The 26,246-nt window shown below is 38.3% G+C and overlaps 1 protein-coding gene across 1 annotated transcript in view; it reads left to right on the top strand.

Annotated features, from left to right (window-relative positions):
• Positions 1-26,246, top strand: part of cacna1c (calcium channel, voltage-dependent, L type, alpha 1C subunit) — a 178,317-nt gene that overhangs the window by 131,462 nt on the left and 20,609 nt on the right. The window contains exons 11-34 of the mRNA XM_053314129.1: positions 6,491-6,581; positions 9,659-9,685; positions 11,432-11,592; positions 11,701-11,774; positions 11,930-12,081; positions 12,455-12,656; positions 12,902-13,022; positions 13,421-13,535; positions 14,094-14,211; positions 14,885-14,954; positions 15,141-15,273; positions 15,429-15,558; positions 16,757-16,816; positions 17,216-17,322; positions 17,712-17,726; positions 20,125-20,212; positions 20,394-20,501; positions 20,627-20,679; positions 20,776-20,922; positions 21,060-21,261; positions 21,808-21,966; positions 22,100-22,210; positions 24,760-24,843; positions 25,809-25,892. Coding sequence (XP_053170104.1) covers positions 6,491-6,581; positions 9,659-9,685; positions 11,432-11,592; positions 11,701-11,774; positions 11,930-12,081; positions 12,455-12,656; positions 12,902-13,022; positions 13,421-13,535; positions 14,094-14,211; positions 14,885-14,954; positions 15,141-15,273; positions 15,429-15,558; positions 16,757-16,816; positions 17,216-17,322; positions 17,712-17,726; positions 20,125-20,212; positions 20,394-20,501; positions 20,627-20,679; positions 20,776-20,922; positions 21,060-21,261; positions 21,808-21,966; positions 22,100-22,210; positions 24,760-24,843; positions 25,809-25,892 — 2,612 coding nt within the window. The remainder of the gene's footprint in view (positions 1-6,490; positions 6,582-9,658; positions 9,686-11,431; positions 11,593-11,700; positions 11,775-11,929; positions 12,082-12,454; positions 12,657-12,901; positions 13,023-13,420; positions 13,536-14,093; positions 14,212-14,884; positions 14,955-15,140; positions 15,274-15,428; positions 15,559-16,756; positions 16,817-17,215; positions 17,323-17,711; positions 17,727-20,124; positions 20,213-20,393; positions 20,502-20,626; positions 20,680-20,775; positions 20,923-21,059; positions 21,262-21,807; positions 21,967-22,099; positions 22,211-24,759; positions 24,844-25,808; positions 25,893-26,246) is intronic.

Genomic DNA, 26,246 nt, shown 5'->3' with positions numbered 1-26,246 from the left:
CAATTTGGAAAATGTCGTATCACAGCAGCGAGCAGATTCAGAACATATAGTATTGTGCGCAATGTACAAACAAGCCATGGAGGTAGTTTTATCGTAGCCCAATATTCGTATTGTAGGGAAATATGAACCAGAATGTGTAACAATACTCAATGCAGTTTAGTCCAGTATAAATATGCATATGATTCAGACTAAAATCAAACACATTCTGCATAGAAATATCATTTTATCAGTATTACAGCTGTGAGTGTCTGTCAGGTGAGAGATTCAGTCCATTACTTTTACTAAAAGGTATAATTTAGGTCGTTAGATTTAGATGATCTGACAAAATGATAGATATGTGTGATCCACAGTTTTCTATCAAATCAATCATCCCTCTGTTTGTGAAGGTGGAAAATCAGCTTGCTCTTTCTGTTGCTCTCCCTCCCTTTCTCCTCGATGGATGGATTCTCCTCTGGGAAGATGAATGAGGGCAGTCTGTCCCTGCTGCCCAGGACATTTTGCATAGACTCACTAACCCACACACACACACACACACACACACACTCAAATACACACATCCTAAGAAGGGACTTAGTGAATAGAGGAGAAGATAGGCAGAAGATGGAAGGGAAAATAGATGTTGAGATACAGAAACAGAGAGATAGAAATAGAGATAAAGAGGTAGTGTGTTTTGTGTGTGTGTGTGTGAGTGAGAGTGAGAGATAGAGATAAGAGAGGGTAACTGGGACAGAGAACAGACGGGATTTCACATCATGAACCAGTCACACTACTGACCACACACAGTGACCACACACACGTCTCTACATGTCCATTTGTCATGCCATCTTTACATGAAGAGCTACAGGAGCATAATATTGATGGATGTGATGTGAGTGGTGTGTTTATATGAAGACAAATGTCTTTAGTCTGAGTGTGTGTGCGTGCATGTGTGTTTATGTGTTTATGTGTTTGTGTGGTTGTTGTTGGTGGCAGTAGTTGCCACTTGCTCTATTGATTTTCACTTTTTTAGCAACAGTGTGTGTCCATGTGTTTTTTAAGATATACACATGAAAACACACTCAAATGTGATAATAAATGATGTGATGAGAAGAGTGTGTGTAGTGCTTTGTTTATGTATGTATACTCTACAGTAGGTTACATACAATGTGTTTTCTGCCATCTCAGGGAGGGATGTGTGTGTGTGCGTGAGTGTGGGTGTGTGTCTTGCATGCTCTCACCCTCTGCCATCTTGTTCTTGCATGCTGTCGTCTTGTTTTGGCGTCCTGCCACTGCTGTCTGTGATAGGAGTGTCTCCAGCCCACCTGGGTAAGAAGACCATTAAGCTTGCCTGGTTCAGTCACTCTACTAACTCTCAGGACGGTATGTGTGCGTCTCTGTGTCGTGTGTGTTCGTGTGAAGTTGATTGTAGTCAGGCATGTACTCATGAACTTCCTTAGAATGATTACTTTGGTTTATATCATCTGCCAGAGCACATAGCATGGTTTAATATTCCATCTATCCTGGGAACCAATGTCTTTAATAGTCCTAAATATTAAAACATACTGTATTACTATCAAAATCTTTTCAATACAAATATTTTTCAAAAATGATCTATAAACATACTTTATCCCCTTCTCTTTGAAAAAAGATAATGTTCAGTTGTCTTTTTTTCCACTTTGTCTCTACCAATCAAAGTTTGCTTTTCCATATTTTGACTCGATAAGACTACATTGGCTTTGAGGATTAGAAGTCCACAATGAGCAGAATTACTCTATGTACTGTACTTAAGTAGCCTCCATTAAGGTTATCAGACAACACTACTGTCCAAGTAGGTTTCAATTGGAGAAATATAAAACATGTCCTGGTTGTGGACCAGAAAGGGTTTCCCATGTGTTACTTGTTGTGAGTAATTGTAATAATGGTGGTCATACATATTCATCCCATGCCTATATGCATACATAGCTTACATGTGTCTCGTTTCTCTGAGATTGTCCCACAGCTGTGCTTTCATTCAGGAGTACAAAGGATATTTCTGTTGGCTGCTTTTTGTGTGTGTGTGTGTGTGTGTGTGTGTGTGTGTGTGAATTTGAATACGGTGGTACCCAAGTGGCCTCATTTCATTTATCATTGTCATCTGCTGTTTAGTCAATGCTTTAATAAACCCTGTGCAGAGATTGGCTAATTTAGAATGGATTAGAGTATAATCATCTCCTATAAGAGTGCATTCATGTGTAGCTGTTAAGCAGTGCATTTGCATACGTATGTGTGTGCTTGATGTTTGCTAGATGTGGATATTTATGGATATTTTATATTTACTGTACAAAGTGAATCATGACAGAGAGTACTATTCTGCTGTATGAATGATGAGTACTTGTGCACATTTGGGTGACTGGAAAAAGAGCAGAATTCAACAATAGAGTGACCCCAGTATGGGGGAGCACGCTGATGAGTGTTCAAGCTTACAAAGACATAAATAGCATGAAAGGAAGGGGTGAAGTGGACATTCACAGAAAATAACACTTGTTGTGTTCGCCAAGAGGGAGGCAAACAGGACAGATAAATGATTTGTGTCGCGCTTTATGAATCCAATACATAAACCTGCTTTGAAAGGACGTTTGAATGTTGACTAGTTTGGTACAGAATGAAAGAGAGAGAAGCTGCGAGAGTCAATGCCACGAGTGATAAATAATCAGTAATGCCTTTTTGCCGCTAATGAAAGTTAGACAGTTCAAATTATAGTTATAGCTGCAGTAATGAAATGAGGTGTAACTGTGAAGAACAAATGTTTTTTTTTTGCAGAAGCAATCGTGTTTCTTTGCAACAGGTTCTGAATGGATTCAGAGCTAGTATGAGAACGGTTGATTATTTGTGTTTGCTTTTACAGCGTGTGTGTATTCCTTCCTTTGTGCTGGTGGTACATGCTTACCTGTGTGTTTCCCTGCTCATGTGTGTGCGTGTGTGTTTGTCTTGCTGAGCCGTGCTCTCTATCCCCAGGTAAGAGTCATCGTTTTCAGTCTCTGCGTGGAGCCGTGAAGAAAAATGCAGCTTTCCTTCGTAAGGCGTGTGCGTTTGTCTGCATGTCCAACAGTAGTTACAGATTTTTCTGGAAACGTGATTCTAGACATGCAAGCAGACTGCAACCTCTTTCCTTCTTTTTTCCCACCTATATATTTTTTCACTTTCCTCTCCTCTCCCCCTGCATTGGAGTAAGCCTCTTTTTCTGCCCTCTCCAGAGCTTCAAAGCAGAGGGTATAGTGTCTGCCTCTCAACCCCGTAAAGTTGTTTATTCTCATTGTCTTCCTCTCAACCTACCATTGAAGAAAGTCAATCTCATGTCTCTATTCTGTAGCAATGAATTTTTAGCCACCAAATACTAGGCAGGTGGTATTGCATGTCTTCATTGCATTCAAATTTAAGAAGAGGAAATTAGGACAAAGAGAGGAAACAACATTACTGCTTTGAGATGCAGTCATTGTCCTGCTTCGTAGTTTGATAGGAAAGGAGACGGTTCGCACTTGCCTGAGGTATTTGAAAGGGAACAACGAGAAGACAGTGTCATCACCAAGAACAACAGGAGCTCAGTTTACTTACTTTGTATTTGTATTTGTGATGCCGCAGTCCTCTCCTTGTTGTTTTTCTAGATTCCTTTCCTTAAAACCCCTCTGCATCATTTCTAGTCATGCTAGCTTTGATATTAAAAGCTAACGGACAGATAGCTTTAAATTTTGAAGCGTTTCATGATTTTAAATCCCTCTCAATGTGCCAGTAGTTAGGAAAAAAAGACCACAATTTAAAAAATCAAATAATCATATTGTTTAGGACTGCATGATAAACCTCGTTTTATGAATATTGAGAGAAGATTTTGAATCAGTTTAATGTCAATTTTGGTCAGTTTGAGGTTAGGTTAGGTTTACATTTTGACTGGTTGAAAATAAGGTACAGTATTGAACATTAATAATATAATGACAAACACAAAACAGAACTTAACACTAGCACACAAATTTATATTTGTGGGTTTATTTATATAGGTTACCATAATAAAGAATATGAACAATCCATTGCATCATGATTTCAGTTTAATATACTGTTTTTTGACATTGGCGACAATGAATGAATCACTCTTTCTGTTGAAAAAGTTTGACCCTTCCCTGTCTTTCTCATTCCCTTCCTCCATCCTTCCTCCTTGCTGTGTCTCCGGTCTTTGGGGTTTACTCTAACAATAGATACTAAACTAGTTCAGAGCTCCATTGAGGAAGAGGCACCAGGCTGGTTATATATTTGAAAGGCTTTTTGGCCTCGGGAGAGACCAAAGGGCCCAGAGTGCTTTTAACTAAGTAGCATAGCAGCAGGTGGCACGTGTCGAGCTAAGCGAACATGCAGCGTGTTCACAACAGAGGCCCTAATGTTCAGAGAGACTGTACTGACAACGAATTCATCCATCACCAAATGTGTCAAAGTCCATTGACCTCATACACTGGTCACCCATTGTAGTTTACTTTGATGAATCATGCTGGCTGCAAGTAAGTTCATGATATAAAACATTTTTCTTCTTCTTTTTTTTGGTTTCAAGAATATTTCACATCTTTGATAAATACAGATTTCATTTACTAATTTATTTCAAGTCTGATGCAGATATCCCTTTGTAAAATTTCTGTGGTACCTAGGTTGGCCTTCAAAAAGATACCCAAATGCTCTCCCGTCACTGTCAAACTAACCATTAACCATTTTTTGTCTAGTTTTTATATTTTCATGAAGGACTTGGAATGATGAATGGCTTAATGACTGCTGCCCCCCTTTAAGCTTGAGATGACTGACTGCATGCTTAAATAGATTTTGCTTGCCTGCTTTTAATTTGCTTTACTATTTAGATAGCTTAGCATTATGTGCTCATCTTTATTCAAGGCTGTATAACTGTTACTTAAGCTAAACATTCAGGACACTTTGTCTTTTTAATGGTAGATTTCTAGATTTCTTGTGATCAAATCTGCATGAAACACTATTAAAACTCCCTTTAGGAATGCAGGATGGCCAACGTCAGGGTAGAAGCTGCAGCTGATGAAATAGAGAGCACATTGCAGTACAAGTTTCTGTATTTCATTTTTGGGTATTCAATTTATCTTTAGAAAGTCAGAGACTTTCTGTAAGTAAAAAAAAAAAAAGATAGGTCAAGACAAGATTTAGTTTAATGTAGTTTTGAAAATGTCCTATCATCATGTGCTGATCATGTTCCTCGGTTTCATGCCAGGAATCATTTTGCAAGGGTGGGTTTTCTTGTCTGTTTTTTTAACAGTGGTTATCTTATTTTAGCACGAGACACATTGAGATTCTTTGAGATGCAGTATCTGACTCTGGTACCCAGAGGGTGTTACAATAAGTGTTTGAGGTGACAGTGAGGGGAGTGCAGCTCATTCCCGCAGGCAGGAAAAGACTGACAGAAGCAATAAAAAGCAATGTATCACTTCATACCAGTCTCTCAGCCAGCCGTCCACACATTGATCCCTCTCTCTCTGTCTCTCCCTTCATCCACACCTCCCTCAATGCTTCCATCACTCTCTCCTCCATTGCCACTTTACCATTTTTTCAGTCCAATCTCCATATTTTTCCTCTTTAACACATTCACATCCTTTACTGCCAATACCTGTTACTCTTGCCATCCTAACTGTATCCATCCATCCATCCCTACAGATAATTGCACCCATCTTTAAACTGTACCTGTTACCACATCTGTAATTAATTTTCAGATGTTTGCGCTGATATAAATCCCACCAAAGCTCTCAAATCTTGATAAAAAAGTACCACGGTTTTTTTTTTTTTTTTATCCCAAACTACTTCATGTTTTTTCTTTCACTCTTTATGTAAGCTATAAAATCACAAAAGGGTTTTGTTAAGATTTAATTCAACCTGAGTTAAGCAATCCCTCAGCTTAGAAGTTTAAATCCATGCTAATAGCTGTTGCAGAGGTTGCATCCCAGAATCCCTAACCGGTAAATATTGCTAGTATGGCAACTTGGTGGGTAATTAGTTTAGGCAATCAGTACAAAATTTGGGACTTGGGTTTTTATTGACTCAAGGGTGTTAAAAGTGTAAAAGTGTGTAAAATTAGTAGAGTTGGACAATGCTGACTTGTGGATCCCTACTTACCAACAGCATATTTTAATTAGTCTGTATACTGGAGTAAGATCCCTTTATTATCATGTAGAAAATAAGCCATTTTTACACTAAGAGAAAGGAGTTTCAGTTTGGTTTAAACCAGTGTCTAGTGGAGCTGCTCAGCATTCAACCAAGACTGAGTGTAGCAACAGAGTTGTAAAATATGTTATCTTTTTGTAGTCAAACCCAAGGTGTGGAGTAAGCAATAAAGTACTAAAAGCCAGTATGAGAATGATATAAGCAAGGATGTACAACCTATTCCTCCGTCCTGTTAATTCATCTTGTTCTTTCTTTCTTTTTCGTCTTTCTTCCTACCTCTGTCGTTTCTTTTTCTCTGCCTCTGCTCCTGTCTGTCTCTCAGTGAGCATGCCAGCCAGTGAGAATGAATCAGTCAACACAGACAATGTCCCCGGGGGAGACGTGGAGGGGGAGACCTGCTGTACCAGGCTAGCGTAAGTACCTCACAGTCTTTCAAACCTCTTTCTTCTTTTTTCTTAGGTCTCTCAGTCACCTTCTGTCAATCTCAAGGATGACTTTTATCCTGCATCTTTCCCGTTTTACTATCTCAGTGTTAAACATTGTACACGTGACTAATCCTACCTCTATCCTGCACTGATATCACCTTTGTCTCATCAAGTTAATGAAGGACTCAAGGAATTCATACCGCCACTATAGCTATGTAAGAGCAATAGTGGGATGTTTTCATACTCCATATTCATAAAATGTTGATAGGCAGGGGTCCAGAAATCTGTAACCTTGATCTGGTCTGGCTAAGGGGAGTTAATCCTAGACTAATACTTAATTTTAATTGTCTGCCTCAGTTCTGCCGGAGCCAATATGTCCCTCATTCTTAATACATATAACCTACAAGAATATGCTATTGTTGTCAGGTAAAAATTACAACAATTGCAATGAAAATGTACTTTCCAAAAAGTAAATTTTGCAATTCAAGAATAACAGGTTGTTTTAGTTTATTCAGTGTATTTTTTAATTTATATCCAGTGGAGTTATGAAAATGTTATACTGTACATCCCAAGGTTAACGAACCTTAAAATATGAAAGTGATCAGACTTGGAAATACAGCGTTATATTTGGTGTCATGTCAGTATTATTTGTTACAGAACTGGTGTATCACGATGTTGCTTATTGAAAACATTGCATAAGCTCATTAAATGAATAGATAATAGTAGAAGCCCATCACGTAAGACTAAAGTGGCTCTTGACCTAATCCTCAGTATGGGCTTCCCAAACAGTACAAAAGCTGGTCATCAATCATGGTTACATCTCATCTAATAGTAAAGAAGCTTATTTTTCTCACGTTTTTTCTCTCTGCTCACCTCCCTCTTTTTCTCCTTTGTGTATATGCTGGTAAAGTGCTTTCCTCCTCCCCTGTGGGAGCTCGCGAACAGCTGACTCACTCGGTCTCCCTTGTCCTTTCATTTTTTACATTATTCAAACAAGTGCGTTGCTTTCTTTCTTAGACACGAGGCCAAGCAGGAGCTGTGAACTCAGCGGACCCACTTCAACACACCCAAGCAAACACACCTACATACGAAACTGTTTGAAAAAATCCAGAATAAAATGTTCAACTTCAAGTTGAAATCAAAGTGAACCAAAACCACACTCACCAGAGGGATAGTAAAATCCATAGGCACACTTTGATGGCACACTGTTGTTTATTTGTACTCTTGCCGTCCATCTGTTTCTTTGTCTTCGTTTTGCTGTTTGTGTTTATTCGTCCCCCAGTCAGCGCAAAACAACTTCAAATAAAGGATGTGTGATGTCTAACTCTTTAGGTGCCAGATTAGAAACATATTTTGGTGAAGCAGTTCCTTTGTATGGTGTGATGAGCCATTTCTAGCCATAAAAATATAAATTCTAAATGCTGTCAGATTATATATTGTCTACTTGATTACCAGTGAATATCTTGTGGTATCATTTTAAAAGTCATAAAAATGTGAAGGTCTACAGAATTCATTCCTGTAGTTTTGAGTCTTATTTAAACACATTTGATTCACACTAATCTGATTGTGCAGAGCCAACAGAATAGTAAACCTTGCCAGGACTGGAAATACAAACCCTCATCTTTCTTCTGTGAGACCGCAACAAGTTTGGCTAGGGGCGTTTGCTCACACCGTTATGGAGATAAGACTTGAGACTTTCAGTGTTTGTCAGTCCCTCTTGACATCGCTATGGAGACAGACCTCAGGGTAGTAACTACGTCGGCGCCAAGAGACATGTGTACTGTCAGCCTCCATATCCAGCCAGTCAGTCATTTTATTCTTTCATTCAGTCAGTCAGTGACTCATTTCATTGCTTCAGTCAGTTGGTCAGTCAGCCGGTCAGTCAATTCATCCGCTTTTACAAACAAAATCAATACACAGTCGCTCACAACTCTCTGAACACAGGGGGGATTTATTGATACTACTGCATTTTATTGTTATTTATCTATGTAATTGTTTAAAAGAATACAAAGGCATAGAGAAATTACCTACTTTTAAAAAACAAAGTAAAATTTTGGACTGCAGTCAAAAGCAAAAGAAACACTGAACACTGCATTATTTAATGAGGTCAGTGTATTCACCATTAACCAAACGGTTGTATTAATATGTGCCACAGGTTTGGTTATCAAACATCAAACAACTTGCGTGTGGTTGTGGTGTGGCTTTAAATCACACATTTAAATTACAGGTACAACCTACATTCAAATAATTTAATCTGAAAACCACAGATTAAAATAATTTGATATGTCATGGATTCAAATTTCCACCTTCTCTTCTCTTCTCTTCTCTTCTCCTCTCTTCTCTTCTCTTCTCTTCTCTTCTCTTCTCTTCTCTTCTCTTCTCTTCTCTTCTCTTCTCTTCTCTTCTCTTCTCTTCTCTTCTCTTCTCTTCTCTTCTCTTCTCTTCTCTTCTCTTCTCCATTCTTTCCAAAGAAAAAAATGTCTTCCATAATCTCTTGTCTTCAGTTCCTCGTATGTACCTTTTGCTGTTACAGTGGTGAACAATCAACAGACAATTTGTTTTCTACTAATAAATTGTGTTTTTTCACATCAGGGTTGATTGGAGGAAAGCTAAAGTCACAGCATTATTTTCTTTTGACTGGATGCCACTGTATACATGTTTGCAGGGGGTGATTTGTTCAAAAGAACAGTGGGTGATGATAATGATGTTCATTTCGCTGTATTGTACCCACTGTGTGTTGTTAGTGGGTGCATGCAAATGGACAAACTGGTTTCATCTTAGCAAGTTCCTTGATCATCTTACAGTTGTGCAGAGAAAAGACTGACAAATATTTGCACCTGCAAATGTTTACTTCTTGGTACAAGCTAATTCCATCTCAGAAGTGCAAGAAATAGTGGACACACACACACAGCTAAGTTGATCAAGAAGCTTAATTGCTAAAACTTGTTTGATAAAGAGGGAAGTCATCCCCCTTTTTCCTCTCAAATCACCCCTTTCATGTTGTGTACCTGTCTATATGTGTGTTATGTGTGTGTGTATAATCCATTCTGTTTTCTGTGTTCCAGAAATAGGATCTCCAAATCCAAGTTCAGGTTAGTACATGTTGTTAGTCTTTTACCTCACCTGCTCTAACATCTCTACTGCTGTGGTATTTGTAGGCTGCTGGATGTGTGTGTATGTGTGCAAGAGAGAGTATTATTGCTCTTTGAAAAGAAATGGTCATTCTAAAGAAAAGAAAAGTTTATTATCCTTATAAGAGACAAAACAAATTTGGTGTTGCCTTTTAAGACTTCAGTATTATAACAGTGGCACAAATTGATTTAAAGGTCCCATTCCCAAATGACTATCACAGAAATGCTAAAATATGTCCGTCTTTAACTTGAGAGTGCATGTCTGCTTATGTCGTGTTGTGAGTTGTGTCTCATGTAACATTCAGTGTGTGCATCAACAACAAAGCCAAAGTGCACCGTGACTGACTTTAAACAGCTCACACACAAACAGAAGACTGCTGGAATATGAATTGTGTAAAGGGGCAGAGAGAGAACACTTCCTGGTGAGCTGTGCTGACCTCTTTGAAAAGAGAAGAAAATCTCCTCCCAAACATGTCTGGCAGTGAAGAAAAGGGTCAAGTACAAATAATGGATAGACAACAAAAAAGTGCAGCTATGTCCTGAGTTTCCTTCGTTGTTATGAGTAAAACCTTTGGGTGTAAAATATGTATATTTCCTTCTTTATGTTACTGTGAAACAGTTTGGTACGCACTACGCAGGATCTGAATCACTTTTTTATCCACTTTGTCTTAAAGCTGCCTATTATTAACACATTATTGTTGCCTCATTAACTTTTAAGGTAATTTGCAACAAATTATTGTAATTACATGTTGCCATTGTGATAAGAAACTAGTAGCTGGGTTGTGTTATGTATATCTACACACACACACATACATATATATGTGTATATATATAATATTACTGAGAGAAGGACAATTATGAAATAGCAGCTGTACAATCACTGGTACATGGGCGTAGATAAAAAATAAAAATAAAAACTCTTTGAGTGGACTGGTTCACATAGAAGTCACTGCAAGGTGGCAAATATCTGAAGCTTTCAATTACCAAAAACAATAACTTTTATTTTCAACAGTAGAGGGCAAAAAGGAAAATTACAAAAGAGTTGTGGCACATCCTAACACCGAACAACATGTGGAAATGTATAAAACGGGACGGAAAGCTTTTTACAAGAACATGAACCACTTCCTCTTTTGATGCATGAATTTCCTTTGAATTGTGAATCACAATATAACACATTTTACTTTAAGTTTGTGCCTTCACTTATTTCGTAAGAATAAGTATTTCTTTTCTTTTTTTTCTTAAATGGTGCGTATCTCATTCAGCAACAAAGCTCTTCATGTTGGCTTTTCCTCGGTGTGAAACGTCTTTGAGGATGACTAACTCTGTTCCACAGCTCTGCTTTCAAACAACAGACAACCACGGGCCGAGGGGTGATGTCATCATATGTTGTAGACAGACAGACTGACTCTTTCTTTTTCTTCTCTCCTCCACTGTTTATTTTTCCACTCCCTCCTTCACTCATTTCTTTGGAATATACTTTGTTTTTTCTCATTTCTTCTCGGTTGAGCCTTGGTTCTTTCTCTATCTTTCTTTTTTCCCTCCTCTGCATTTCTGTATCCAAACCTTTGCTCTTTCTGTCTTGCTCTTTCCATCTCTCACTCCCTCCATCCCTTCCTTCCCTTACCTCTGACCCTCCGGCATCTTTTTCTCTCTTTTCCCACCTCTACTCTTCCCCATCTTTCCTTACCTCACTACCTCTCCTCTCAGTCGGTACTCGAGGAGGTGGAACAGGCTGTGTAGGAGGAAGTGTCGGGCGGCGGTCAAATCGCAGGTTTTCTATTGGCTGGTCATCTTCCTGGTTTTCCTCAACACTCTGACCATCGCGTCTGAACATCACCAGCAGCCTCAGTGGTTAACTGATGTACAAGGTATCTAGGCAAACCCACCAACACATTTACACACAAACACTGTCATAGTTAAAGTGTTCACCTTTTTGCATTTTCCTCATCATATCTCCTTTCTTCTCTTCTCCTCAGATATAGCCAATAAGGTGTTGCTAGCACTCTTTACCGGTGAGATGCTCTTGAAGATGTACAGTCTGGGCCTACAGGTAGGAGATTAAGAGTACAAATTTAGATTAAAGTAGCAGGGAACTTTGTCTAAATGTATTTTTTTGGTTGCATTGTGTTAATTATAAGTTTATCAAGACAAATGTAAACTCCTGTTATAATTGTCCTCTTCTTTAATTTAACTTTCTCTCCACAGGCATACTTTGTCTCGCTCTTCAATCGATTCGACAGCTTCGTTGTATGTGGAGGAATACTTGAGACCATTCTGGTGGAAACTAAAATCATGTCTCCTCTTGGCATTTCTGTGCTCCGTTGCGTACGCTTGCTGCGAATCTTCAAAATAACCAGGTTAATAAAGACACTTTTAATATTGACATTGAACAATGTTGCTGACAAGGAGTGTGTATCCATTTGTCCACACCCATCCGCAAGTCACCTACTGCAGTACTGGACAATGAAAGACAATAGGAACTATCGTATTACCAAATGTCTTGATGATGCACTATCGTTCACTCACTGTAGAAGGAACAAAATAATTATGTGTTAACTTACAACATGTTATAAGAAGTTAATGACACATTTAAGTGGAAACTAAAAGTCAGGCTGCGTGTGTATTTTTGAGAGATGATTTATGTGCTCTTACAGCTATATGTACTTTTGCACATGCACACATGTTGGCCTTGATATAGTTCACAATTTAAATTGAACGTCTCTCTTCCAGATACTGGAACTCTCTGTCCAACCTGGTGGCCTCTCTGCTTAACTCTGTTCGATCCATCGCTTCCCTGTTGCTCCTACTGTTCCTCTTCATCATCATCTTCTCCCTACTCGGCATGCAGCTTTTTGGGGGAAAGTTCAACTTCGACGAGACCCGACGCAGCACCTTTGACAACTTCCCCCAGTCTTTGCTCACTGTGTTTCAGGTAATGATACTACGCATTGTCTCCTCTGTGCACGCACATTTTCTGTGTGTGTCCTCAAGACTATAATTGTGATCATCTCCTTTTGTACAGTATTGTTTTAATAATGATTAATTTATAAGTAATTTAATCTAGTATGAGTTTCCAGTGAAATGAAATCAAATCTGTCACTGTAACAACAGTAAAATAACTTATTTCCAATTTCTTTGTCTATTAGATGTTTATGCTATTTATTTCTGTTTCTATAGATCTTAACAGGAGAAGACTGGAATTCTGTGATGTATGATGGCATCATGGCGTACGGTGGACCGTCGTTCCCCGGCATGCTGGTCTGCATCTACTTCATCATCCTCTTCATCTGCGGAAACTGTATCCTCTAAAAAAATAGGTCTACATGAGACAGCTGCACATAGGCCTAGATTATGTGCATATGGAAGATTGACGAAATTGTTTTCGGATTCTGATCAATTCTGTCCTGACAAATGGAGTACAATGTGACTGACTGTGGTTTGAATTAAATCAGATTGGATTTCAAACCTCTTTTTAAGATGCAGTTACAAGACAGAAAGATGTCTTTTACATAAGGATGCATCCACACAGTTTATTGTGGGTCATTGGGCATGTTTATTAGAAACATTATCTTTCAGATTAATAAATGTTAGATGAAAGGTTACTAATTATTAATTTAGCCTACTTGGATGGTTTTAAAGAAGCCACACTGATGATCCACTATGTCCACAAAATCCTTAACATTACCTGCTGACCAGATATCCTACTGAATGTCTTCTTGGCCATCGCTGTGGACAATCTGGCAGACGCAGAGAGCCTAACATCCGCCCAGAAAGAGGAAGAGGAGGAGAAGGAAAGGAAAAAACTAGCCAGGTAAAGACAGGTTGTCAGAGAGCTTGGGAAAGAAAGTGAGAAAAAAATGGTAGGGTGAGAGAACTTGTGGTAGTTTGGCCGAACCCTACAGGAAGAGCTTTAATTTACATCATCCATGGCGTGAGTGATGCACAGAAGCAAATCAAAGTACTGAGAATCCTTAACAATTCTAATATGTATGTATTTTAAGGTCTTAAGACTTTTCTGTCTTAACCAATTTTATTGGGTAATTTCAGATTATAGTACAGCTGAGGAAGATATTGTTCCCCTCAGTGGCACCAATCATTAAATAGCTCCTTCTTAGTAGCAACCAGTATTGATTGGAGGAGATAGGGTGATGGAAAACAATAATTTGCCTGCCTGCTATCATAATGGTTTGATTTAAATAACAAAGCCACCCTCTGTGACTGAAGTACACCCGATGAAAGTCTTATTTTGTTCTTCTGGTGTTAATGTATATGTAATTCAATACAAATCTGTTGATAAGGGAATAGAGGCTAACACAGAGTGAGAGAGACACCTAAAGTGAGGGTTTTCCTTTCTTCCTTCATTCTCCAGGCTCGCCAGTCCAGAGAAGCGTCACAACAACGAGAAGCCTCCTCTTGAGGAGGAGAAGAAAGAGAAGATAGAGCTGAAGTCTATCACATCTGATGGAGAGACCAACACTGCCACAAAGGTACAGAGCAAGCAGAAATGTGGTGTGCCCACTGCCTTCAGCAATGATGCATCTGGATAGTCTGGACCACTAAATGCTCCGGCTGGGGGGCGTTGCTGTTTCCTCAATGATCATGATAGACAGCTTTTTTTCTCTCCAAAGAAATGATATAGCTTACCACAGAAACACTGCAGTTGATTAGATAGATGTACTTTAAGTTTGACCATGCTTGGTTTTGGCAAGTTAGTTTTCAAGCAGGAAAAAATGGCCCCCTGGTCAAACACTTTCTCATATTACAGATAAACAGTCCACTGAAATATGTTTCTGAAAACATTTGAGGCCAGAAATAGGTAATGCAGGAAATAATCTTGATTCATATTTGATCAGCACTGCCTAGTTTGACAGTTTGATCTGAGCTTTGTGAACCAGCTGTGTTGTGCTGGACGGACTCATTTACATGAAGTTGGGGTCAAGTTGTGTTTATGCAAATGCAGATACGGCGAACAGTCCATCAACTGGTCTTGCCGTATCTATCATGCACCACAAGACTGCATCTCCTGCTCACCATAGAAAATGAATAGAATCTGTTGACTTGAGAAAACATTATCACTTCCAGTCTGCATGAAGCATAAGTGAGTATGTTGTCATAGAAATGAATGAGATGGTGAATAAATACAATGCTCTTCTTTGGCAGATCAACATGGATGACTACTGTGGAGATGAGAGTGAAGAGAAAAATCCATATCCTGCTAATGATTACATAGGTAATACACAGCCTAGCCACAAACCAGGTGTGTATGGAGGAATGAGTGAATGAGTAGATAAAAATGAGACTTTGCCTGACTATCAACCAAGGGAAGGCTATCAGCCTTCCTCTCCCCTTCTTGGTCTTCTTCTCCTAATGTCTCCTTGTCCTGTCCTCCCTTTCTCCTCGTCCTCCCTCTCATTAGGAGATGAGGATGATGATGAGCCAGAGATGCCAGTGGGTCCGAGACCGCGGCCGCTTTCCGACATTCAGCTGAAGGAGAAGGCTGTTCCCATGCCGGAGGCCCCCGCTTTCTTCGTCTTCAGTCACACAAACAAGTAAGAAGAGACAGTAGTTGTCTCTCTCGTTACCTTCATCAAGATTTCTTGTTAATTTAATCCTGCACATATAAAGTAATTGAAACTACAAAATGATTTGCTCACTTTGTCTCTCAATCCCTCTGTTTCTGTGTGTCTGTCACTCTGTTTTGTAGATTTAGGGTTCTGTGCCATAAGATTGTCAACCACAACATCTTCACAAACCTCATCCTCTTCTTCATCCTGCTCAGCAGCATCAGTCTGGCAGCAGAGGATCCAGTCCAGAATGACTCCTTTAGAAACACGGTAACACACACAATCAAATAAAAAATAAAAATTGGGAAGATGCACATCCAAAATATATATGCATGAGGCCAAATGTACATTCATACCCAGAAAGCACACATTGTAGCTGTCATTAGCTACTCACACACACACTCACTCTGTACTAAATGGATTACAGCTGACAGCAACATATAGAGGAGCAGAAGCTTATTGTGACTGGCCTGTTATACTTAATGAGATTTATTCCAGAGTACTGTAACTGTGATTAACTTCATGTTAAGAAGATGTTAAACGCCCGTTACGCTTTGTTGTGTCGATTTCACTCTTTTTTTAAAGCCATGCGGGTAAATTAAGTCTATAGTAGTGTAATGTACACATACAGCAACTGAGATATAGCCAAAGAATTCATTCATTATAGCCCTCAGGGTTCTTGTTAACCCACATACCAGGCAAATTGCAGACAACAGTAGAGTCTGTGTTTTCAGAGTTAAGCACAGCCCTAAAAGACAAACACATGAACTGTTTGTTTTTATGAACAATGTACCTGTATTGGACACATTAATAGAGCATCACCTTATTGTTTTATGCATTGATTGTTTTGTATACATGGCTATAACATGTGAGGTGTAGTTCAATACAAAAGATAGCACTGTATCAGCTGTATCTATGTCTGTGCATTGTTTCCTTTCCTCTCTCAGTGAGCAAGACAAATCCCTTCAGGGAATATTAAAGATCCGTTTTATTGTATTTTCCTTGGCTATAGTATAGGTTGCTGTTTATTAACCTACCTCAATTAACCTTAGTCTGAAACCTTAATGAAATTATACATCCTGTCTTTCAGATTCTGCTCTGCTCTGTCTATTATAGTCAATTCAGAATTCATCATCCCTAGCCCAGTATTAGGTTGTGATGTTATACTATGTTAGACCATGTTAGAGTTTATTTTAAGTTCAGCTTTAAAGAGCCAAATCTGAAAAACATTGTTTCTCTAACATCTTCTGAGAATATTAGATTATTATGGTTGCACTAATGACCTAATTTTACTGTCTAAATCTGTGCTATGACATCTTTGCTAAGCAAGTTTTGTTTTTGTTTTGTTTTGTTTTTTACATTTATACATTTATGATGTTTTCCATTATATTGTACTCCACATTAATCCAGCATTGTTGAAATGGTAACTCTAAACTGAAAACAATTATACTCTTTGTTGTTGTTTCAGATCCTGGGCTATGCCGACCATGTATTTACTGGACTTTTCACCATAGAGATTATTCTTAAGGTAGTTTTCAATATTATTCTTTATTTATGCAGGATTAGTGGTACTAATGTAACGGAACCTTTTCTGTATGTTTGGGATAAACAACGACTCAGGCTTTTAAATTTTAATCATCAGTGACAAAACTATGTAGAGAATCAGCTTTCAGATTGCTTTAAGTATGTGTCCTCAGTAGGAAATGCAACTCATCTACAGTCTATGTTAAAACAAAGACTGAGAACTATAAATTAATACTTAATCTTGGCTGCTCAGGGTTAGAGGTAAAGCAGCCAGTAACACTAGCCTCTGCATGTGTAGTGTAGTATTGTCATCTAGTATTTTAGGTCCCCTCCATGTACACTACTAGAATGTGATTTTATACTTCTTTAAATGACCCTAAAATATGAACCTTGACCCCTGCAGATGACGGCCTACGGAGCCTTCCTCCATAAAGGTTCATTCTGTAGGAACTATTTTAACATTCTGGACCTGGTGGTGGTCAGTGTGTCCCTCATCTCCTCTGGAATACAGTGAGTGCAACTGCATATACATTTGTTTTTTTACTCCTACATGGCTGTTGACACAATCCATGACCTTGGCATTTGAATTTAAAAAAAATTGCACTATACTGGATCAATTATCCAGATAGTGAGTAGTTTGTGAGGCATTGCAGCAAAAAATTCAATTCAAATTGTCAAATGGCTAAGTGGAGAAATGTTATGTTTGTAAATTCCCCAATGCTTCACACTTCTCTCATTTCTCTAACAACTTGCACTTCATTACTCTCCAATCCCTTCTTTTTAAATGATATTTATTAAAGATGTTCTCTGCTTCCTGTCGCTAATAACTCCTTGGATTGCTTTGATATTTCTGATGTTTAATATGCTATACTACACTCTCTGTCTCTAATGCTTAATAGACTAGACTTCTCGACGTAAGTCCACATTGGTCCATATTAATAACCCCCCCTTAACAGACCTTCACCTTAAATGTGTAAAACTGTCACTCTTTTGATTTGGTATTTCTGTGGTCTTGGAGAGTTTAGTTGAAACCTTCCCCAAAGGCAATAAAAAAAAAAATTAATAACGTATTCAAATCTGCAAACTCTTTAAAGACAGCAATAATTGGACTTGAACCAGAGAATGTGTTTTTTAAATAAATAAATCATCCTGGGTCCTCTAATACTGTTTTCACCCTTCACATCTAATAAATGTTAATGGGTGTGTTTATCTGTCCTTTGTCATAGATTTGGGGGCAGGTCAGATTCAGTTCTTATTCCTGGATGAACTGAACTCTCCTGGGCAATAGAAATGACACCTGAATGCTAAAACTCAGTGTTTTTGCTTGTTAAAGGTCGTAAATGTGTGGGATATATCTTGAATATCACAGTCAAATTAATTACATTGGTGTAACATTTAGTACTGTTTGTGGACAGCTTGTTACTGTTTTATTATTTATTGTTTATTGTTATTACTTTATTACTCTATACTAAAACATTACTTTGCAGGATATAGTGGAGCTACACATCTATCATGCCTTCTCCCTATATAAGAGCACATTGGTGTAACACTGCAGAAGCAGAATTTTCATACCCATTTAAGAGTTTAGTCTTTATATTTGCAAATTAAATGCGAACAAATGACAAACTACAGAAAACATCTACCTATATGAAGGATCAGCTACTTCTGCCACCATCCCGTATAGTCTCATATGTATCTGGACAACAGTAAAATATGCTTCACATCAGTAGACATATGAGACAATATCTCTATTTTTGCTCTCTGATGGTAGTTATTCTTGTGATCAGGTGGTTGGTAAATGATGTAACCTCATCCCCTTAAGCCCAGCCAATCAAAGCACACAACAGACATTTTAATATTTTTTGTAACTGTTTAAAATCATTTCTGTTGACATTTTGAAAAAAGTGCATCACTATCAGTAAACACATGATCAGGGCTGGTTTGACTGTGATATGTAACTGATAACATCCTACTCCACATGAACTACCTTTAACTTCCTTTAAATTTTACCTTCCTGTGTGAAAAGTTGAACAATGGACCTTTTCCCTACCTCCTTGATTACTTTTCCCTTACGTTAAGTAGCACAGCATAATGTCACTCCCTTTAACCATGTGAAAAGTCCCTCCCTTAAAAGGATGCGCTGACATTTTGAAAACACATTTTCCTTCCACCTTTGTCACTGTGAGAAAAGGTTTTCATATTTGTCCTTCAGTTAACTGACTTCTTAGCATTCCACACTAAAAATAAAAGGAAAATATATTGTACAGCCAAGATGGATTTCTATCATGTTTGATAGCTGTTGATTTAATTTAGTAATAATAACACAAGGGAAGCCGAACTCAGATTATTGAAGAGGAAATTCAAACCTTTTCCCACATATTTATTGTCAAATTCAAAATGTCAAAGTATTCATTTAATTATTCTAGTTACTATGTAAAACTTTTTTTTTAACCACTTCCTAAAAGGTCACACTGTTTGATCTTTGGCTCGTACTGACACTCTCTTACAGCACAATAACTCTGTGTTTGCCTGTAAATGTCTGTATGAGTCTTTGTGTTTATCTGTCTGTGCTGTACTTGTATGTGTGTCCATGTGTCATGTTTTTGATGTGCATTTTTATGAATTGTGTTACATATAATATTTTACTGACATTTATTCTACACAAGAGAGCTGAACTGCTACTGTCTCATAATGTAACACTGGACACATTTTAAATGTATTATTAGTGCTTTTAACATCTTGAGGTGCGATTATCAGTCCAAAAAGTGATTTGTGATTTCTAAAATGTGCCATAACAGTCTATAACCAAGTTTTTTTTTTTTGTCTGGTCACATGATTGTAGTTTAACAAACGTGTGTGTAACTACTGTGAATATGTGCACCTCTTCAAATCTTCCAGTAAAAATCTTAACATATTACGCACCCAAGTGTAGATATAATAAGTTAGAATACTTTTAGCAAACTTTATGTATTTATGTATCAAAAGTGATGATTCAAATCATTATAAGAATTATATAAACACATATTCTGGTCTTTGCGCAGTCTAGGCTTAATTTATTTCTGAGCTTTCTAGGATTATTTTGTGTCATTCTTCTCTTTGAGTTTTAGATGTGGTTTTGCTTCAGTTTTCTAGTTTACTGTCTTGATCATTTCTTTAGCTTGTATGTTGAGTTGTTGCAATCTCCACAGAGATTCTTTGACTCATGCTACAGTTTGTATTGTCTTAAATACAGATACTGTTGAAAGTACCCTACGCTGTGCTCCAAATGTGCCTTAATCAGATTGACTGGTCTAATCCACTGTGTGTTTTCAGGTCCAGTGCAATTAATGTGGTGAAGATCCTGAGAGTTCTGCGAGTGCTCAGGCCACTGAGGGCCATCAACAGAGCCAAGGGACTGAAGGTCAGCACACGAACACCTAAAATACACAAAACACACTCCTTCTGTCTTCTCTTCTTGCAGTGGAATGTTGGGGGGAAAAATACACTTGCAGTTTGCACTTAAACTGATTCAAATATTTAGTGACTCTAAAAATGCACACATACCCATATACTCACAGTCACTTTTGGTTTGTGTTTTCCAGCATGTAGTGCAGTGCGTGTTTGTGGCCATCAGGACTATCGGCAACATCGTCATTGTCACCACGTTGCTCCAGTTCATGTTTGCCTGCATTGGAGTACAACTCTTCAAGGTAAAGAAGAGAGGAGGGGAGGGATCGAAGAAGAAGGGGCTCCCCTACAGCTGTTCACAATGTCATCAGTGGCAATGAAATGTTTACAATAAGTAACATTTAAATTTCTAACGTGTGTCTATCAGGGCAAGTTCTTCTACTGCAGTGACAGCTCTAAACAGACTGAGGCAGACTGCAGGTAAGGCATCCTTCCCGCACACAGGCTTGTTCTGTCTATCTCTTGTAGCCTAACTACAGAATAAACACATAAGTTTGTGTGTGTGTACATTTATAGAGGTTCCTACATCATGTATAAGGATGGTGATGTGGGGAAACCTGAGAGAGCCATGAGAAAGTGGGAGAACAGTGACTTTAACTTTGACGATGTCCTGCAAGGCATGATGGCGCTGTTTGCTGTGTCTACCTTTGAGGGCTGGCCAGGGTATGTGTCTCCATAAAAAACACAATACACATTTATATGCATATTGTATGTACACAGTGTTCTTGCTTTTTTAGTTTTTTTTTAGTATTCTACTAATTAAAGCTTTTAACTGGAGCAATGAATCTTCCCTCCTGCAGGTTACTGTACCGGGCCATAGACTCTCACTCTGAGGACGTTGGGCCCATCTACAACTACCGTGTGGTCATCTCTATCTTCTTTATCATCTACATCATCATCATTGCCTTCTTCATGATGAACATCTTTGTCGGTTTCGTCATCGTTACATTCCAGGAGCAAGGAGAGCAAGAATATAAGAACTGTGAGCTGGACAAGAACCAGGTAGTGTCTGCGTGTGTTTTATATAAAGTTATCACTGAAGTTAGACAGTTTTCAGGCTACATTAGAAAACAGGGAGATAATTTGCTGTTCTGATTTAAGTGGGAAATTAATTTAGCCATTCAGGAGACACAAAGGAGAGGGAATAGAGGACAGGCAGAGGCAAGAGAATCTGGAGGGAGAGGGTGAACATGAATTTTAGGGGCTGAACTACTTCAGGAGTCAAGCCAGGAGGGAGCTGCAGTAGCTCTGTCAGAAGAAGACTAAAACTTAATGAAGAAGCTTGGCCAAGTCTCTGCAGCTGGGTTCTCTGATGGTGCATGTCTTAGCAAGAGCATGGAAATGCAGAGAGGGGATGGAGGAATAGTTTGAGATGAAAAGGGCTTTTTTGACTGCCAAAAGACAATTCTACTTTTTTTCCCCATGATGGTCTGAGTACAAAGAGACAGATTGACAAGGAGACAGACAAGGAGTTGGGGAACTACATCAGCAGATACGTGCTAAAGGCAAAAGTCAGCATTTGTGTGTGTCTGTGTGTGTTTTTCACAGCGTCAGTGTGTGGAGTATGCCTTGAAGGCCCGCCCATTGCGTCGTTACATCCCTAAGAACCCCTACCAGTACAAAGTGTGGTATGTGGTTAATTCCACTTACTTTGAGTACCTGATGTTCACGCTCATCCTCCTCAACACCATCTGTCTGGCCATGCAGGTGAGTGTCAGTCACACAAACACAAGACAAAAACAAATACAATAGGGAAGTATTATGGTCAATTTATGAATGACAACTCCCATCAAACTCCCATTCCCTGTGGATATTATTGAATTATTGTGTGTCTTTGCAGCATCATGGGCAGACCACAAAGTTCAATGATGCCATGAACATCCTCAACATGCTCTTCACTGGACTCTTCACTGTGGAGATGATCCTTAAACTAATCGCCTTCAAACCCAGGGTAGGTCCACTGTCCACTTCTCTTGCTGCAGAACAAAATAATACAGAGAGCAGTACAGTAGAGTAAAATATAGCAGCAAAGAAAATGGTATGTAGAATATAACAGATTAGATTAAATAAAAAGCACAAAGGTACTACCAGACACTTACAATTATAAAATAGATTAGAATAAATAGACAAATATATTCTAGGCACTGAATCACATTTATTGCAAGTAACTGCTTATTGATGTCGAACTGTCTATCCTTAATACCTGTTTAATTTCCTCTAGGCAATAATTATGATATTATGAATTTAAAACATGATAAGTAAATAGTATCATGTGGATTTTAATCTCACCACTCCCTTGTTTCCCTGCTGTTGCTATGTAGCTGTGAAGCTGGTTTTATTGGTCCAATCTTTGAGCTTCCTGGTACATCAGCTATTTAAACAGTAACAGATGGGAATGCTTCTCTCTGTTACAGCAGGGTTTGTGGAAAAAAACTTCATAAGCAATAGCAAGAACATGGTTTGTAAATCAGAAGATAAGAGTATAAGAAACACAGACATCAAGTTTTGATGATGATATCTTACTGATTGTTTTGAACCAAAAAACAATTGCAATCAGCCCTTGTACTTGATCTCACTGACTGTATGTGAAAGATATTGGTGGTGAGCTGGAGAAATATAAAGGTGAAATTATGCCACCTGCAAAGGTGATTTTTTTTCATACTAGCATACTTACAGCAGATACTAAACAATTAGTGGGTTTACAAAAAGTTTTACAACTTTCTTAATTTTGCTTTTTCTTGATTTTTATATGTGAAATTAATTGTTCAGTTGGTGGAATTAATCACCTACAAAAATTACCAGTATTTCATAGCCATAGGGTTTTAACTAATAATGAAAAATAGTTTGTTTTGTTTTTCCAGTTAGTTCCAAAATCCAAATCATATTGTACAAATTGTGTCTATTGATTAAGACAGATGTAAGATGGATGTCTTGTAATGACTGAAAAAAAATCTATTTGTCGTAGTGACATAATGCATGCCTTGCTGTATTTTTAGACACAGGTAGCCACAGTAACGTAATCCTGACTGCGTGGTCCTGACAGTAGAGAACTAAATAAGGACAACCTGTACGGCTTGGGAATTGACACCATGCTGCACCGCATCATGTATGCATGTTATGTAGTGTTTACCTGTGGTAAAGCAAGTTAACAGCATTAACAATTAAAGCTGTTTTCTCACTCTTCACTTTTCTCTTTTTTTGCATATCATGGTTACTCTGGGAGAGTTGTGAATCTTTATGAGTTGTAAACATTAGTCTTATTCATAAGTTAAAACACAACAGCGCAGCATGATGACACAATCCCAAGCCGTATTGAACAATGCTGAAAAAAGACAGACTGTGTGTAATTTAACTTGTTTCAATTTGTTTGACTTTAACAAACTCTTCCTTTAAACAGCCGGCATACAAGGGAGCACAGCTGTCAACACACACCTGGAATCAGCTGCAGTAACATTTGTCTTATGAAGAAGATTTATGCTAATGCCTTTTTGTTTTTTTACACAGTCTTCCCCCCTTTGGAACAACTACAGTTAAACAGATTATATATATAGATAATAATGCTGAGCTCTGTTTTACTAATGTTCAGTTTCGGTTTTACATTGATATCCGTACACCTGAAAACGACAAATTAAATACTCAAGAGAGTACTGAGGCATTTTGTAACATGTACATAATAACACAGGAGCAGTTGAATTATGTCTGTTAAGGTAACAGTTCAGCAGCTGATGAGAGGTGAACAGGCTTAAAATGGAGCAGTGGAACAACCTCATGTTTTTTTTGTAGAAAATAAATTTTTCTCTAGGTAAACTAAAGAATATAGTCAGTGTGAAATATGACTTCCAAAAATTGATCCTTATAATTTCCCTGCTTTCCCAAAACCTATATTATATATAATTATTTTACAGTATAACAAAAGTTGCAAAAGTTTCCGCTCAAGTTTACTCACACTGTGTCTCTATTAGTATCTAAACAATTGTGTAACACATACCCAGGTTTATCATAACTTTCTTAGATGTTGCTCTTTCTATTTTCAGAACTAAACATTTTACCAGCTTGAATAATACTGTTTAGGCCTTAAGGGGTTTGAATGTATTTCATAAATACTCATTTCTACCAGTGCTAATGATGAATTGCCCACAATAAATTAAGTAAACAAAGTGTAGTACAATCACTGCCCCAGCCTTGTCAAATGGACTCAAATGCAGGTGAAATAATCTAATATAACCATAATCTAACATGCTATCCTTAACAGAGCAGAACATTCAGCTGAAGCTGAAGAACAGATAACATGAAGGAGACCTGTTAATTCTATTCAATTAAATTAGAATTAAAATGTGTCCTTTCATGTGTTGGTTCATCAGTTTCTGTTTCCTCAGTGTACAAACTCATACCACCATAATAGAGCTGCGAAGTGGCAGCAGATGTTGTTTTCCTTCTAACCTACCTTTCTTACCCTCCTCCTCCTCCTCCTCCTCCTCTTGCTCACCTCATCCTGTGTAGGGGTACTTTAGTGATCCCTGGAATGTGTTTGATTTCCTCATCGTAATTGGCAGCATAATAGACGTCATTCTCAGTGAGATCAACGTAAGTACGATGCCCACTCTTACTCTCCTTGTCTCTCTCTCTCTCTCTCTCTCTCTCTCTCTCTCTCTCTCTCTCTCTCTCTCTCTCTCTCTCTCTCTCTCTCTCTCTCTCTCTCTCTGTCTCTGTCTCTCTCTGTCTTGTGTCTTCTCACTTCTTCTATATATTCCATTTCCTGCCACTCCTCTTTCCTTTGTGGCTATTCTGTGTTGTACTGTCTCTAGAGCTTTCTTCTTTTTCTGCCTCCACTATCTCTTCTTCCTCCTACTCCTCTCCCTCCATCCTTAACTCCAAGATGGCCGTTGCTACTCAGGGGACGCCCAGCCACAATGGTTCCTGAACAAGAACGTGCTTCTTCCTGGGTATCATAAAAAAGTAGAGGCAAGAGAGGCAGGCAGGGTTTAGCTTTGAAAGCAAAGATGTTCTGTCTTGGGTCCTCAAACTTCCTTTCTCCATACAGTAACCTCAGATGTTGTCGGGTTCTTGACTATTTTTTCATTCTTTTTTTTTCTTTTTTTCTTTTGTCAGACTGTGACATGTCCTCAGGTTTAATTCCCTCACTAACTGAACTAACTCACTGACCAATCACAAACAGCTTTATATACCTTTCATTTTTGACTGCAGCAGCAGGGGCATTTTTAGTTGTGATTCTGTTGCAATCTGTTCTTTACTGTTGTTCTTGTTGTTGACATTTTCCTCTCATGGACAAGCATGACCGATCGCCGCTGCTCTTCCTCTGCTGTCCATCTCTTTCAGACTGCCCCTTCTTTTCTTTTTTTGAAGTTTAATTTTGTTGATTCTTACCCTCCTTTCTCCTCCTACTAAAAGCTCCAATGCTCATGTATATAATGTTTTTTATCTTATTTTTCTCCTCTCTCCTTTGATTTCCGTTCTTTCCATTTTAAATGTCTTATGTTCTGTCCTTTTTTTCTGTTGTTTTTTCTGTTTTTCTTTCCACTCCTACGCAGCATTATTTTGTTGATGCATGGAACACATTTGATGCCTTGATAGTTGTGGGTAGCATTGTTGACATAGCGATCACTGAGGTTAACGTAAGTAGTCCAACTCCCTCCCTCCCTTCCTGCCTGCCTGCTCTGCCATTCCCACACACACAAACAGACCGAGCGCCGATACCCATCTCGCATTCTTTCAAATGATTAGGAAACTTCAGCTGCACCACATTTGAACTTAAGAGACGGATGAAAAGGTCTGGCAGTGAAAACAACCAGATGTAGGACAATCAAAACAGAACACAGTGGTCTGTGAAGGGTTTGTGTAATTTAAAACTTACGAAACAGTAATGTTTACAGTTATTCATTGACAATTTTGGTCCTTGTTATCATGTGATATCACTACTCCATCATATTCTTTGTTAGAATGGGATGATTTTAACAATAGAGGCTGCT

The sequence above is a fragment of the Scomber japonicus genome, chromosome 23 (genome assembly GCF_027409825.1).
Source record: "Scomber japonicus isolate fScoJap1 chromosome 23, fScoJap1.pri, whole genome shotgun sequence".
NCBI classification, from domain to species: Eukaryota; Metazoa; Chordata; class Actinopteri; order Scombriformes; family Scombridae; genus Scomber; species Scomber japonicus.
Note: the sequence above shows the minus strand (reverse complement) of the source record. Positions and strands in the feature narration are given on the sequence as shown.